General features: G+C 52.0%; 1 protein-coding gene across 1 annotated transcript; it reads right to left on the bottom strand.

Moving 5' to 3' along the window:
- Nucleotides 1-611: 611 nt before the first annotated feature.
- Nucleotides 612-15,226, bottom strand: EPS8L3 (EPS8 like 3). Its single transcript, XM_040232102.1, has 19 exons — nt 15,097-15,226; nt 11,070-11,135; nt 10,864-10,928; nt 9,027-9,185; nt 8,595-8,744; nt 8,454-8,509; nt 7,913-8,052; nt 7,715-7,833; nt 7,345-7,465; nt 7,184-7,245; nt 6,813-6,887; nt 6,313-6,461; nt 3,260-3,341; nt 2,992-3,026; nt 2,320-2,503; nt 1,992-2,120; nt 1,613-1,686; nt 1,193-1,325; nt 612-936 (listed from the first exon to the last, which is right to left on the bottom strand). The coding sequence occupies exons 2-19, from the start codon at nt 11,098-11,100 to the stop codon at nt 925-927; spliced, it is 1,776 nt and encodes a 591-aa protein (XP_040088036.1). The 5' UTR covers nt 11,101-11,135; nt 15,097-15,226; the 3' UTR covers nt 612-924.
- Nucleotides 15,227-15,909: the final 683 nt, after the last annotated feature.

The following is a 15,909-nucleotide window of genomic DNA, read 5'->3' as shown; positions in this document are numbered from 1 at the left end:
GGCTATGTATCCTAAATATTAGAAGCCACAGATAGTTCAGACTCTTCACTTAACATCTGAGAGGAAAAAGAGAGCCAGAGAGTGAAATGACTTGCCCTGAGTTCACATAGCCAGTCCAATGTTCCCTATGTTCCACCACTAAAGAGACAAGCTGGGGAGGGGAGCTCAAAATTAGCTCAGTGCAACAAGAAGTGACAAAAGTACTAAAAGAGGAATTTGTCAAGTAGAGCCTGGAGCACCTAACATGCCTTTTAGTGTGTCTTTGCATTATCAGCCAGTGTGGCTGATCAAAACCTGCAATTGTCAGCCTCAGTATTCCTTGTTCTGATGTTCTGCCCTCACCTGTACTGGGTGTCTTGGAATATATCAGGAGAAATGTACACAGAAGGATAAAGATGTAGAGTATAGCCTTATTTTCAAGTTTATTTAGAAATTAAGGAGAGTTGGGCCATAATCATTGAATTCTGACTCTGCTCCAGTGAATTCCCACTTATAGTCTGGCCCAGTGATGGATGTAGGGCTGCTGCTGTTTCATGCCCAGTGTCCTAGCTCTTCCTGATTCCCTGCCTTTGGCCTCCACCAGGGCCAGAGGAAGCTGCAAGAGAGGCACATGACAAGCTTGAGGATACCTTTATTGGGGAGGAGAGGGTCTAAACAGAGTCTTGACAAGTCTAGGCCTAAATGCTCTAAGCTCAGGAGAGAGATGCAATAAATAGGTGGCAACTGGGGAGACCTCTCCACACAGCGAGAAGGGGCATGGTTTGTCTCAACCTGGTCTTGTTCATCCTCTTTGCTGTGTGAGCTGGGATGTGGGGTTTGCTGCAACCTGGGGGCTTGGAAGAGGAATTCTCAGGGCTCTAAAGAGTATCAGATCTGCCATCTTGCTTGTGAGAAAGTCGGTCTTGGAGGTGTCTGAACTGCTGTCTAAGGGCTTATCTGAGGAAAGAAAAGGTTGAAGTGAGGCCAGTGCCAGATGAGGGACCCCAGAGCTCATGCCAACAGCTAGTTAGGAGCTTCAAGGTGTGCCTGTGCACATGAAGTCAAGCCCCTGGGGGACGGTCCTGTACCAGACCTGCCACAGTGAGTGCCACCCCAGGGTTGGGCCTGCTGGCTTGCCGACTGGGCACTGTCACGCTCACTCAGGGAGCACCCCACATTTCCAGCAGGGCTTGGGACCGCTGCATATCCTCACCCCCAGCATCCTTCTGACAGCCTCCAGCCGTGAGAGCACCCGAGGGGCCTCCTGTGGACACAGCATCTGTAGCTCTCCAGGTCTCATGTGAAGCAGCTGGCTCCCTGTCATGGACCCAAGGGTCTTCACGGTCCTGGAAACAAAAATAGCAGAAACTGTCAGTGGTGGGGTGGAAGGACCCAGCCCTGGATATCTGGGTGGAGAAGGGGCTCTTTGGGCTTGGAGGGCTGGGGTGACAGGAAAATTCACAGAAAGAGTGTCTGGAGGTCAGGGAGTAAGATAAACATACTGGCTTAAACCAACTCCATAAACTCCTGGGGTTGAAGGGACAAGTGCCCTGGAAGAGACACTTGTGGAGGGGTGGGGGCAGTGGTTATCGGCGCCCTTTACAGAGGTAAAGCTGTGGGACTTGGCACTCACACAGTGGAGAAGTTCTCTGCCTGTAGCCAGGCTGTGACCTCCTCAGGCCTTGAGCTAAGTCGAAGCATCGGAGCCTTGAACCAGGGGAAGTGGGAGTCAGAAGCCATCTCATCTCAGAGCCACCCACAACCCCTCTCTCTCATCAGTGTCCCTTCTCTGGGCTTTCATCAAACCACGTGTCTCACTCCATAGTTTGCTTGTCCAACAAGCAGAAGGCTTGTTCTCTGCTCTGGTCCCACAGTAAACTCGGCAGACAGTAAGCACGTGATAATACTGATTCAGTTGAACCAGGGCCATCTCCTCCACTTGTCAAAGAATCCTCCCTGCCCCCACCTCTGATTCAGGCTTTATAGCTTCTGAAGTCTAGGCATGGTAGTACCCGAGTGGGTGACTCGCTCTGGCTCCTGGGGGCTCCTGACTCTAAGGGCTCCAGGATGTTGCTGGGGATGTAGCCACTCCGTCCCATTGCATTCTTCACCAGCCACCACCGCTTGCTCTGGTCCAGAACCTGCCAGGGAGTCACTACGTCAGTGACCAGAGCCTCTCTCCAGCCAGCCTTCCCCTCCCCCACCGGACTTTCTCTCTCTGGACCCTTCGCAACCTTCCTTCACCTTCTCCAGGCCAATCCCTCCATCCCCCATGCTCTCAGTAGCTCCCATCAACCACCAACTGCCACCTCCTTTTCTCAGCTCAAGTCCATGCCTCACCTCCAACACCTCTCCCTGGACCACCGTCAGTTCCTGTGGGTTCCTAGCTTCAAACTCATAGAGGACTTGCATTTTCAGGGCTGGCTTGACAGGTCCGGGTCTGGAGGGCACAGGGCTGGGGCCATGGTTGTGTGTCTCCTCTTGAGCAAAGTGCAAGGTGCTGCTTAACCTAGGGCTTTCCCCCCTTACCCCCCAGAGACAGAGTCAGGATGGTTGGAGAGTGGGGCCTCAGAGATCCGGCCCCTGTCTCAGCCCCAGATGTCTACCCCTTGGAGTCTAGCAATGACTTTTGGGGTTTCTACAGAGGTTGAGTGCAGGTCACTGTTAGAGGGGCTTGGGGTGTGGGTTTCTGCAGGCAGAAGGGCTCTAGATGGTGGTGATTTCTCAAGACTCTTCTGGCAGTGGAGTCTTCTGTATCTGAGCACTCCTTTGAGCACTTCATACTCAGTCTCTGAGAGATCAGAGCTATGTGTGGGGAATATTGAAAGAAGAGGGATTGTATCCTAGGAAGGTAAAAAACTGCTTTTTCACCCAAAGTAGGGGAGAGATGTGTATGTGTCTGACTAAAAGAGAGCCTAGAGGTCAGTGGGGTGTAGAATCTGCAGATCCGCAGGATCAGCCCGGTCCTTCCCTCCCCAGAACCACACGGTCCCGACAAAGCCTAGGGCATACCGGATGGAAGTAGGGTCTTGGTATCTTGAGAGCGCCTGTGGGGGCAGAACAAAGTGAGAGCAGGACGTCAGCTGCATGGTGGTGGAGAGCAGGGGTGTGAGGCCACAGGCCTGCCTGCGCACAGCTGCCTCATATCCCCTTGCCTGCCTGCTTTCCACACAGAACCCACCTACCACTTAGGTGTCACGTGACCATGGCTGGACGGAGACGATGGAAACCAGCGAGAGTCTAGAGCTTTGATTCAGGCTCTGTGCTAAGCTCCCCTTACCTGGTAGGAAGTTTCTGGAAGCTGCCAACCATCATAGAACGTGGGTTGGTAGGGCAGGGGCTCGCTTCCTGTCCAGTCGGCCCTAGGGAAAGAACAGGCCTGAATCCACTCTGTGCCAGACTGTGGGATGTGGAGAAGGTAGAGATGACAGCAGCTGGCCTGGGGGATTTTCTAGGTAATGGAGAAAGTGGCCCATGTGCACAGATGAAAGGCCCCAGGACATAGCAAACAGCTAAGCACGTACAGGTCCCACAGTGCAGGTATCTGTGGGCCAGCCTCACCTCTGCCCATGAACGTGCAGACATATCAACACCCTAAGATATGAGTGCTTTAACTCACTGATGGGGAGTTTGAATGAAAGTGGCAGAACTGCAGTGTTAAGGCTGGAAGACAGTCTTGGGGTCTAACATGTTTCGGTTCCCCAGCAGCGTATCTTTCTTTCTAGCTGGTTCGTGTGTGGACCTCCCCCTTGTGATCACCACAGAGCACTCTGGCTGGCTCTAGGGTGGGGGATGGTACTTGCCTCTCAGCCTGCCCCCTCACCATTGCCCAGGACGCCAGAGGAGCAGCACTGCCTGTGGCCTCCAGGCTGGCTCTGCTTGCCTGCCTGGGGAACGCGGAGGCCCCTCCTGGAGGAAATCTCTTCCTGCCTCCCAGAGACAGATGTGAATGCTGCTTCTTTGCACTGTGCACACACATCCTGAATTGTGCATGATTCTCACTTATCCGTGTTTCTTTTTATGTTGATCTCCTTGATAGCTCTCTCCAGAGCATAGTGCACAAGGGACAGAGGAGGCAGTGAAAGTGAAAGTCGCTCAGTCATGTCCGACTCTTTGAGACCCTATGGACTGACTATACAATCCATGGAATTCTCCAGGCCAGAATACCGGAGTAGGTAGCCTTTCTCTTCTCCAGGGCATCTTCCCAACCCAGGGATTGAACCCAGGTCTCCCAAATTGCAGGTGGATTCTTTACCAGCTGAGCCAAAAGGGAACCCCTAGTAAATATGTATTCAATGGGGACAAATTATTCCCTCTTCTGAATCTTTTTTTATTGGCTCCTTTTCTTTCTTTCTTTCCTTTTTTGATGTGGACCCTTTAAAAAACCTTTATTAAATTTGTTACAATATTGCTTCTGTTTTATATTTTGATTTTTTGACTGGGAGGCAAGTGGGATCTTAGCTTCTGGACCAGGGATAGAATCCTCTCCTCCGTGCATCAGAAGGTGAAGTCTTAACCACTGGACCGCAAGGGAAGTCCCCATTGGCTCCTTTTCTTTGCCTTAAAAACACGCTCAAGTCTTCCCTTGACTCTGTTACTATGCTTTTTAAGATGCCATCCTATTACCTTATCTTTATCAAATTTTTTGAAGATGTGTCCATATGCCCTGCCTACATTTTCTTACCTCTGCATCTTTCTTTATTCCTTACCACATGACTTTTACTCTGTTGAAACTAGTTCTTCTAAAGCCCTGATGATTTCTGATTGCCAAATCCAATGGCCTTGTATGATCTGTATCCTGCTATTAGCACAGAATTTAGTGTCATTTATAGTTTTGGGTCAATTTGCTTCAAGCCAAATAGTTTGAATAAAATTTGCCGGAAATTTAGCTCTTTTGAAGGTTTTTACATCTTTTTAGTTAATTCTGTTCTCTGTGTTTCTGTCTTTCATTTCATTCATTCATTAATTTTTGGTTGTTTTAAGAAATGAGAAAACATTTCAGGGCACACCTGGCTTCAATCTTATACTTAAAATGATAAGCAGAAACAGAAAATAGAATAGAGGTTACCAGGGGCTGGGGAAAGAAAGGAAAGGGTAAAGAGTTTTGTTTGGTTGTTTAATGGGTATAAAGTTCCCATTTGGGATGCTGAAAAAGTTCTGGAAATGAATAGGAGTGATGGTTGCTCAATATTGTTAATGTCCTTAATGGCATTGACTTATACACTTAAAAATAGTTAAAATAAAATTGATCCTATGTATATTCTACCACAACAAAATAAATAGATTATGTTAAGTTATAGTTTATGTCTTTAGATGAAATGGACACAGACGTCCTTTAATGGGGCTGAACTGAAACACAAAACACAGCTGCTCATTAGGCAAAAAGACTCCCAGAACCACTGGCTTTTCCCCGAGTTGATTTCTCTTTCTAAAACCCTCTTCTCTCTTGGTTTTCATGCTTCTGCTTTTTGTTTCTCCTTTTTAACTCTCTGGAATTTCTCTTTGCCTCCTTTACCTCCTTATCCCTGTTTCTTTTTGTTACCCCAAAGTTTTCCGAGGCCTGTCTCTCGTGGGGAGAACAGGCCGTGCTTATTAAAGTGAGCTCTGCTTACTTTACTGCAATGCTTACCTCCAGGGGGTCCCAACTGTTAGTTCTGTACTGACTGTTCTCAAACCCTCTTAGCCAGGTTAGACCTCTCCTTGCAGGGCCAGGCCACCCAGTCTCTGCAGACACCTCAGCTCAGGGTATCCAAACTGATTTCACATCCCACCGCCAACCCACCTGCTCTCATCAGCTTGGCCTTGCTGCCCAGCTGCCTGTGTCACTGCTCCACCCACATGAAATATATCTTCTCTTAGCTCCTCTGCCTGTTGGTTGCAAATCTTATTGATGTTTCATTTGCAGGATCTCTTATGTCAGTAATTGTTAAAATCTGGGCTGCATTGAGACAAAGTTTCCACTTCGTCCTTGACAAAAATGAGAAAAATTTTAGTAGAAGGTTGCCAGTGCTCCTTTCTTGAGAAGAATTGTTCTATTTTCTGAGATAATGCTTTCCTGCAATGGTGGACGATGGTAAGTGTGTTGTTGTTGTTGTTGTTGTTTTTTCTATTGTGCTTAGCCTAATTAAATGTTGGGAACTCAAGATAGATTTCCCTGATTTGTTTTTAGATATTTCATAGAGTAGAGGTTATCAGGAGCTGGGGAGTAGAGGAATGGGTATAGTTTTAACGGGTATAGAATTCGTTTTAAAATACAACGTAGAGCTTGTCACCTCCTGCCCTATGCCCCCATGTTGCTTGCCTCTAATTCATTCAGGCCTTATTGTCACTTACTGGCTGGTGGTCCAGGCCGTGCCCAGCCCTTTCCAGAGGTTATTCTCTGATGGGCTTAGACAGGACTGCAGCAGCTCGATGGCCTTGGTGGTGAGGAGGGGTGAGATCACTTGGGCTGCTAGGCCAGACTCAGGGCACTGGGTCTGGATCTGGGGAAGGATGAAAGGTGTCAGGAAGCCTGGGCTTCCTCGGGGCCAGGCAGCAGTGGGAAAGGGCTCGGGGTCCCTGGCTTTCTACTTTGCCCCAGGCCTGCTCCTTCCTGCCCTCACTGGTGTCCGTGGCTCCAACCCCAGTGCACCTAGTCTGCTGAGAGGTGCTTGCTGTTCACAGTGGGGTAGTGTCTTGAGTCAGGAAGAGGGTATACTGGGGGTGAGCAAGGAGCAGACCCGTACCTCCCTCTGCCCCCTCCCTCCCTCCCTGGCCTGTCTCCTCTTAACTTCAGCACGTCCCTCTGTACTACCTTGCTCCCCCCTACCCCCACCAACCCTGCCCTGACTCACGGAGTCCAGAATTTTGAAGATGATATGTACAAACTCAGGGGCACTTGTATCCTGCAGCCTGGTGGCCAGCCTTCCCTGAGGACACAGGGTGAACCCTGTCACCAGCCTTCCTCCCACCCCACCTTCACCAGGACCCCAGGGCCCCATAACTGTTCTGGGCCTTGGTGGGGAGCCTGGCATTCTCCCAAAGTAACCCAAGAGTGGGGAGGGGCGGTTCCAGGGGAAGAAGCTGGAGCAGCATGGGATGTCCTTGGAGAGAAGAGAGAACAGGATCGCTGCAGGGAAGAGGGGAGGGAGTGAGGGGATTGCTGAGGTGGAGGAGGGGAGGGGGAGGGTGGAAAGAGCTGGGAAACTTGTGGGGAGTCACGTACTAGGAGGTTGAAGCTGTACTTGATCTTCTGGAAGCAGTCGATATAATGTGCCTCTGTTATCTCTATAGCAAGAAGGGGGTAGATGGCGGGTCATGTATCATCCCAAGACATCCCCCCTTCCCCCAAACCCCGAATCCTCTCCCCTGGCCCTCTGCACTCACCTCCCTTATTCTTTTTCTTTTTCTTCCTGTGACTCTTCTTCTTACGACTGGTCTTTGACTGGGCCTCGTCCAGCTTCCCCACAAACAGCTCAATGTCCCTTAGGACATGGTCCAGCACCTCCTGGGCCCCAAACAAACCCTGGCTGAGTGGGCAGTTAGACCCACCCTGGAACTCCCAACCCTGCCTCCCTCCACCACAAACCTGAGCCTCAGCCCCAGTCCAGGGCCTGACCAAGCCTCTGTGTCCCCTCTCAGGCCAGGCCCTGCCTTGGTCGACCTGAGACCTGGCTCCTTGAGGTGAGGGAGACAACTGGTGTCCTCCCTTTGGCTAGACTGCAAGAGCCTCAACAAGCCCAAGACAGTCTGTTACCTTATCCCATTTTGGGTCCTCGGGGGATGGGGACCTCCTTGAAGGAGACCTCGAGAAGGTGCTTGGCTCTCGGATGCTGGTGTGGTGCGGCAGGGGCCTCGGGGATGGTGGTGGGGTGTCTGCAGAGGAAGGGGACCATGGCCCAGAACTTCCTTGATGGGAACCTTTCCTCCCACTGGCCCCCATGCCCAAACTTACTGTGCTCTGGGCTCATCAAGTAGTGCTGTTCCGGAGGGGGTGCCCACTCCAGAGGAGGTGCCTGCTCCTTAGGGAGCGGCCTTCCCAGAGGAGGCCCCCTCCATCGGTCCTGGTCTGAGCGAAGGGCTCTGAACCGGGGCCTGTTGAGCACATGACAGGGACGCAGCTTTGACTGGGTTCTTGGGGCAGAGGCTCTGCCCACACTTCTGCCCCAGGACCCAGAGGGTACCACTGCCCCTCTCCAGGAGTCCCACCAACCCTGCCCCCTGGTCTCCATCCAAACCCTTCCCTGACTCTTCCCTGCGTCATCGGCCTGCCCTCCGGGACCAGTTGGTCCCACGTCAGTCTCTGAGGATAGTCTCCAGTGGCCCCTGGGCCCAGCACCCATTTGTGCCCTGCTTCCAGCCTCATCACTCCCCAGGTCAATGTCTGTGTTATTGGGTCACAGGCCCCTGAGCTCCCCCAGGAGTGCGGCAGAGTCTAGCCCACCCAGACCTGAGCTCTAGGGTTCTGCAGGTGGGCTGGGGCAGAGGCTACCTACCTTTGCTCCAGCTCCTCCTCCAGAGCCTTCTCCAGGCTGGTCTTCAGTCGCTCTGCCTGGAGGAAGCAGCAAACAGACAGGCTTGGGGGATGGGGGAGGGGAGGGGTTAGGTGGGGGGTGGTGATGGTTGTTAGATCTCACCCCCACTTCCTGGCACTGGAAAAGCAGAGTGCTAGTGCCTCGCAGGTCCGAATCCTGCACGGTGATGGACAGGACAGAGTTGTAGGAGCCGATGTTGAGCGCCACGTCCATGACCTTGATGCTGTCCAGGCGGTAGGACTCTAGCTCCTCCTGGGCCAAGCAGAGAGGCTGTGCGGTCACTGAGAGCCTGACAGGCCCCTAGGAGCTCCTGACCTGGATTGCTCCACCCTTCCAATGGCTTGAGATGGGGTGTCCTTTCCCCTGACCCCTGTGCCTCTATCTTCTGTTTCTTCCTAGTCCTGGATGTGTATTGTGTGGGGGGAGGGATGGCTGCCGTGTGGGGCATGGTGGGATGGTGTTCATGCCCCAGGGCTTGCTTTCCCACATCCCAGGTTAGCTATGACCCCTTTCATGGAATGGTGGGAGGCTGACCTTGGTCTCGATGTCCAGCAGTTGCAGCCAGCCGTCTCTGACCTGCAGGAGCAAGTCCTGGCTCCACACCCGACCCTGAGCGTCCATCTCCTGCAGCTTCTGCAGAACATCCTTGGGCTCCTGGATTCTCTGTGTCCCCAGCTTACATGTCATCAGGTGCTGAGGGGACAGGAGGAGATGGGCTGGGAGAAGGTCTGGAGAGGGGGCTCACAGGTGGGGATGGACAGGGGTGGGGGTGGGGGAAGCGCAGCAGAGGGGGATGACATGTCCCTGGCCTCCTCACTGGGGAGGCCCCAGGCAATCCCCATAAAGTAGCCTTCAAGAGACAATGTGAGGGCTGGAGGCAGTCAGGCAAGGTGGGGACTGACGGGCTGTAGGAGGGGATTTAGAACTCTGGAGGAAGGACAATCATGGCCTGTAACAGTCTAGATGGTGGTAAATGTGGGGAGAAGGCGTGGGCTTCAGCTGTCTAACAGATAAGTCTCAACTTCTCCAGGTAGGTTACAGGATGCTCAGATTCTGTCCCCTACTTTTCTTTGCTCTCTTTGAGAATCGCCCACCCAGCCTGGTCCATCTCTTCCCTGACCTAGCTTTCCTGTCTCCATGCCTTTGCTCATGCTGCGCCCCACGCCCAGCATGCGTGTCCCCCTTCTGATAATCCATTTCCTCCCAGTCTCTCAGGAATAAGTCGAGCCCACCGCCCTTCTCCCTGATTCTTTCTCAGAGAGGTCCATACTGACCTCAGTCTCCACTCAGGCCCTTGTCCCCTGCTAGTCTGATCACTACAGCAGGGTTTTGCTGTTATTCTCTCTTCTCAAGGATACCCTTCGCTTCTACCATCCATGTTCAAAAGTCACAGTCCTGCCCCTTGTGCTCCCCTCCAGGCCCTTGCTGGGAGGATGCCATCTGCCTCCTGCCCCTTGACCCCACTCATTGCCCTGTCCTCTGCATAGCTCCCCGCTCTTCTTCAACTTCACTCAGCCAGCATATTCAGGAGCCCTGATATCATGGGCAAATGCCCTGGCACCCTGGACACGCCTCCCCTGCTCTTGCCTCCGAGACCTAAACAAAGCCAATTCCCAACCCTCATTCCCTCCATGAAGCCAAGGGATCTTAGTCCCAGCTCAGCTGACTGGGGAAGCCTGACTTTTTCCAGATGGTTGCTCCAGCATCCCTCCCTGCCTTTTCTCGGGGTGAGTGCCAAATCTGCTGCTGCCTGGGGGTGGTTTCTACCAGACCTTCAGCCTGATGCAGTGTCTGCTCTTCCCTACCACACCCTTCCAGTCTGAGCTTTCACGTGGTGTCAACAGCTGTCCTGGCAACTAGATCTGGCAGGGCCAGTGTCGTTCTCCCAGGCAGCGCCGGAGCCCCCATCCAGGCTCCAGGCTGCGCACAGGAAACTCAAACCCGGATGGCTCCCTCTCAGAGAGTGGTCCTTTCAAATCCCTGTACAAGGACTGCTGGCTGACCTCACAGGTTCTGTCCTCCAGCTGTACCAGATCCTGGGCAAAGAGCAGTTTCCTGGGGCAGGGGATGAGCCGAGAGACAGGAAGGGGTGGGGTCGAGTGGTGGCAGGTGACTCCTGGCCCATCCCTCTGCTACTTGGGGATGGGATGCCCACTGGCTTAGCTTCCTCTGCCCATGCCCAGCTGCCCCATCCTCCTCCCCTGCACTTAGCAAACGCTCAGGTAGGACCTGAGCCCACCTACTCTGGCCGGGTCAGGCCATTGGCTTCCGTGGCAGACTTATCTCAGATATCTGCTTTTTGTCAGGGTTGGGGCACATAGGAGAACTTGGCTTGAATCAGGAAATTGTATGGGGCCCTAGGGTTACTCACCTCCACCCTGTGCTGCAGGTGGTTGGGCTCTAAGGCGATATTCTGCAAGTATTCCTTCCGGTGCACTGCCATGGCATGAAGCAAGGGGGTGAGGGCAGAAGAAGGAGTTGAGACAGGCACAACTATGGGAGGTGGTCAGTGTGGGGAGGGAGAGACTGGAGGCAGGGGGTTCAGGGAATCCAGAGGGAGAGAAGGGGACCACTTACAATAAATGGCTCTGCTGTTTGGCCGGGACATTCTGACGCTGCGGAGATGACTCCCTGAAACCCAAACTGAGCAGAAGAGACAGCGATCAGGGCTGGGGAGAGGGATGAGCAGGCAGAGCTGGGTGGAAGAGCCGCTGTCTCAGCCCATCCCTGACCTGGGTCTGGGGCTCAAATCACGGTTCCTTCTGGATCCGTCTCCAGCTGAGACCTCTGCAAGGAGCCCTCCATCTTGGCTGGGCCTCGGAGGCCCCCAGGCAGGCTCCCAACTTCCCATTATTTGGCCAATAACGCTCATCCTGATGGTCCCAGGGAAGCTGTGTGGACAGCTACCTAGGACCAGATCCCATGCTGGGCCCAAGTGTAAAAGGTGCTGGATGAGTGTGCCTGGCTTCTGGAGGGGAGGCATGAGGGTCAGCAGCCTTCCCTGTCACAGCAAGCCTCTTGACCAAGCCTGTTTCAACTCTGCAAATTGGGAGGAGGCCAGTGTTGGCTCTTATGCAGGGGAGCCACTCAGGAGGGGTGTACGTGTGTGCGTATGCACACACATATGTCTGCACGTTTATGATGGAGCTCTGTAGGATGTGTTAGTGACTTGAACTTGCCTAAATGTCTTACTAAATCTGCTCTCTTTGCCTTTCCATACTCTGAACCCTCTGCCCAGAGCCCCTCCCCACCGAATCCCGTAAATTCCAGCTCAAGGGAATAGATGTTTTTTCAAAAGAAGACATACAGATGCCCAACAGGCACATAAAAAGATGTTTAACATCACTAATTCTTAGAGAAATGCAAGTCAAAAATCACAATAAGCTATCATCTCACACCTGTCAGAATGGCTATTATCAAAAAAAAGCAAGAAATAAAAAATGTTGGTAAAGAAGAAAAGAGAATTCTTGTGCACTGTTGATAAGTAAAATGTAATGTAAAATGGTGCAGCCACTGTGTAAGAAGTATGGAGACTCCTCAAAAAGCTAAGAATAGAACAATCATATGATCCAGCAATCCCACTTCTGGTTATTTATCTAAAAGATATGAAAATATTTATTGAAAAAGATATCCACTCCCCTATATTCATCACGGGGGCTTCCCAAGGGGCGCATTGGTAAAGAATCTACCTGCCAGAGCAGGAGTCCCAAAAGACGAGGGTCGATCTCTGGGTGGGGAAGATCCCCTGGAGAAGGAAATGGCAACCACTCCAGTATTCTTGCCTGGAGAATCCCATGGACAGAGGAGCCTGGGGGGCTACAATCTATGGGGTCCCAAACAGCTGGTTGTGACTGAGCACACTCACAGGCATGTTCATCCTGGTCTTTACAATAGCCAAAATATGGTAACAACTTAAATGCCCATCCACATGTGAATGGATAAAGAAGATGAAGTATATACAAAGGAATATTAGCCATAAAAAGATGAAATCTTGTCATTTGCAATAACATGCATGGACCTTGAGGGTGTTATGCTAAATGAAATAAGACAAAAGAAGAAACACAAATGTCGTATGACTCCACACTTATGTAGAATATAAGAAATAAAACAAAATAAATGAATAGACTAAACCAAATGAAAATAGAGATAATAGGTACAGAGAACAGAGTAGAGGTTACCACAGGGGAAGGGGCAGGAAGGAAGGTGAAATGGGTTAAGGGGATCAACTGTGTGATGACGGACAAAGTAAATTTCGATGGTGAACATGTTATAGTGTGTACAGAATTAGAAATATAATGTTGTACACATGAAACTTATATAGTGTTATAAACCAACGTTAAGGCAATAAAAAAATAAGTTAAATATATTACAGTTTTAGGATCACCTCCTCATTGAAGCCCTCCTTGATCACCGCACTAAACCCTGCCCATCTTCCTAATGCCACACCGAGTCTAACTTCCTCTCGAACAACAGCACCACCCTGGTTAGTGCTGTGAGCCTAGGGTCAAGTGCCTTATGGACTGTATGTCATTTAATTTTCACTGCCATCACTTATGCTTCCTTGGTGGTTTAGGTAAAGAATCTGACTACAATGTGGGAGACCTGGGTTCGATCCCTGGGTTGGGAAGATCTCCTGGGGGAGGGCATGGCATCCCACTCTAGTATTCTTGCCTGGAGAATCCCCATGGACAGAGGAGCCTGACTGGCTACAGTCCATAAGGGTCGCAAAGAGTCAGACATGACTGAGCAACTAAGCACAGCACAGCACAGCACCATCACTTATACTTCCTTGATCCTATGTGCTGAGTGCTGTTCTACAGATGTTACACCCAACAATTCATTTAATCCTCAAAACAACCTTGCTGGGTGGGTACTGTTATTACCCCTTTGACCAGATGAGGATGATGTGGCAGTTCAAAGAGGATCCCAGGTCTGAGATCACAAGTAAGTATTTTATAGAGAATGGACTCGGCTGGGTCTGACTCAAGCTCCATGCCTCAGCTGTTTATGTGTGTGCCTCTGTCACTGGCTGTGCCCTCCTGAGAGTGGACTTACAGCTCCTGCTGTTCTCCCAGTGCCTTCCAAGCATAGCGGGAGTCTCGAATATATACATATATTGAAATGGAATAGAGGCAAATGAGATGTGTGGGGGTGTGGCGGGAGTTAGCTGAGTGGGGGGGTCAAGGGTATGTGCTAATTTAATGATGTGCGTATGCGTCATGGATAGGTGTCAGTTCTGCGGGTGTCCTTGCATTTCCGTGATGCATCTGAGTTGTACAGAAATCCTGGAATATCCTGGGCAAAGTATCAGAGAGCAGCCCACGCCCCTGTAACTAGGACTGCTATGAAAATAGCAGAAGATCTGATAAGATGACTCAGTGTTGGGGAAATGAGTTGCTAGTAAACAAGGGATGGTCTATGGGTCTGTCTTTTCCACATTTGGAAGGATCCCTTTCCTCTCCAAGGGTAAGGGATTCTAAAGGCCTGCTCCCCTCTCCCCAGCTGCACCCCACAGGCTGCAACACTTTCTGCTTCTAGATCCAGAAGATAAAGAAGAGAAAATGAACTTCGTTTCTGTTAGCACCCCTCCCTACCTGCTTGCCCAGGATGGTTCCTGTGGGTCTTATTGCAGCAAAACAGAAATGAGCGAACAGCCTGTGGCACATACCAGCCAAACAGGCCTACAAGAGTTAAACAATCTTGGTTATTCTTTAGCTGTTACTAGTAACAAACACTTGTAGCTGGACTTGTCCTTCACAAGGCTGATTACTCTCTGACTCCATATAGATTATACTCAGCACCTGGCATTCTTCTCCCCCTCCACTCTCTTGTAGCATTCTGCATTTCAGAAAGAAGGTCAAGGGCTGATAACTTCAGGAACACAAGACCCGGTTGCTGAGTTGCCTGATGGCAACTGTGGCCGTTTTGAAATGTTGCAAAAGAAAAAGAAAATGCAAGACCTTCAAGAGGATATAAAACCTCTCCCTATCCCGGAGGAATGGGAGGCATTGTTCTTGAGGCGCTAGCCTGCTGTGTTTCCCTTTTGCCTGGCAAAAATAATAAAGCTCTTCTTTTCTATTTCCTCCAAACTCTGTCTCCTTATTTCTATCTGGCATTGGTAGACAGGGAGCCAGGATTTTGGCAACAGTCTCTCTTGGCAGGTCCAAGCAACATCTGCTCCACATCGCAACAACGAGGTGGGGTGGGGATGAGGATGAAAGGTAGGGGGTGGAGGAACGGGAGCTGACTTTGGTCTGTCTTGCCTCTGCGGAGGGGGTGGAGGGGGGGCGGGGAGAGAACCTGTGGCAGCCCAGTTTTCTCATTTATCCCCCCCAAGTTTAGGGAGCTGAAGCATGGAAGAAGTTCATGTCTGCATCATGGGCCCTGGAGAGAAGCAGCCCAGAGGTGCTGCTGGAGCCCGGCCTGCCCCACTCTCTGCTCCCTGGCCCGCTAGCCTGTGGCTGAGTCCCAAGCCCTCCTTAGGACCGCCACATCGAGAACGGACTGGAGACCCTGGCCTGGGAAGCCATTGAGCTGTCCCCACTATGTTGGGACCTCCTGCGGCTTGGCTGGGCTCTGATCTTCCCGAGGGTCAGGCCCTTACCTGGGCTCCACTGAGGCCTGGAGGCTGGTGCCCCCAAAGGGGCAGGTATCTGAGCTGGTGGCCTGGTGCTGGTGGTGGGAAGACGGTGGCTTTTCTGTTAGTGGCGCAGTCCCAGGCAGGGGCCCTGTGGTCAGGTGAGCCCTGAAGCAGGCCGGTCTTATGGTGCAGAGGCCGGGAGGCAGCCACACCTGTGCTCTTTGGACTCTTGGTGGGTGGGGCGGCCTCCAAGGCTACCACCTGTCCAGTGCCAGAACCCAGGCCTGTGCCCGGGCCTGCGCCGACAGGTGTCCCTAGCTTAGACAGAGCCCCTTGCTTCCAGGCTTCCTGCTTGACTTGCCTCTGCCGTTAGCGTAACCCTCTTCCCTTTGCCTGTGGGTGCCTCCCCTGAGGCCCCGGGTCAGCATCAGGCACTGGGGCAGGAAGCAGGAGAGGGCACCCTGGGCACAGGTGGGTGGAGGTGGACCCAGGCTTGGGGGCAGTGTGGGCTGGCATGTGTGCCTGTGTGTACTGCCTATGAACGTGTGTGGTCTTGGGTGCCCAAGTGGTGCCTGTGAGCAGGATATGGGGCTCATAAGAGTTGATGGGGGCTGGGAGCTGGGACCACTATGGGCATTAGGTGGAGGACTGAGATTTCTTCCCAGCAGGGCCCACCTCATCCTGCCCTTTCTTCTTTCCCCTCTGACCCAGCAGGGAGCCCTTCCCTCACCATTCTCGCTGTTCCACTCTTTCCTCCCCACCTGACCCCATGCCCTCAGACTTCTGGTTGAGCCTGGGCAGCTTCAACAGAGATGGGAAACTGAGACCCCCCCCCCC

This window comes from Oryx dammah, unplaced genomic scaffold, assembly GCF_014754425.2.
Source record: "Oryx dammah isolate SB20612 unplaced genomic scaffold, SCBI_Odam_1.1 HiC_scaffold_28, whole genome shotgun sequence".
Classification (NCBI taxonomy): domain Eukaryota; kingdom Metazoa; phylum Chordata; class Mammalia; order Artiodactyla; family Bovidae; genus Oryx; species Oryx dammah.
The sequence above is the reverse complement of the archived record's forward strand: the minus strand, read 5'-3'. Positions and strand labels throughout refer to the sequence as shown.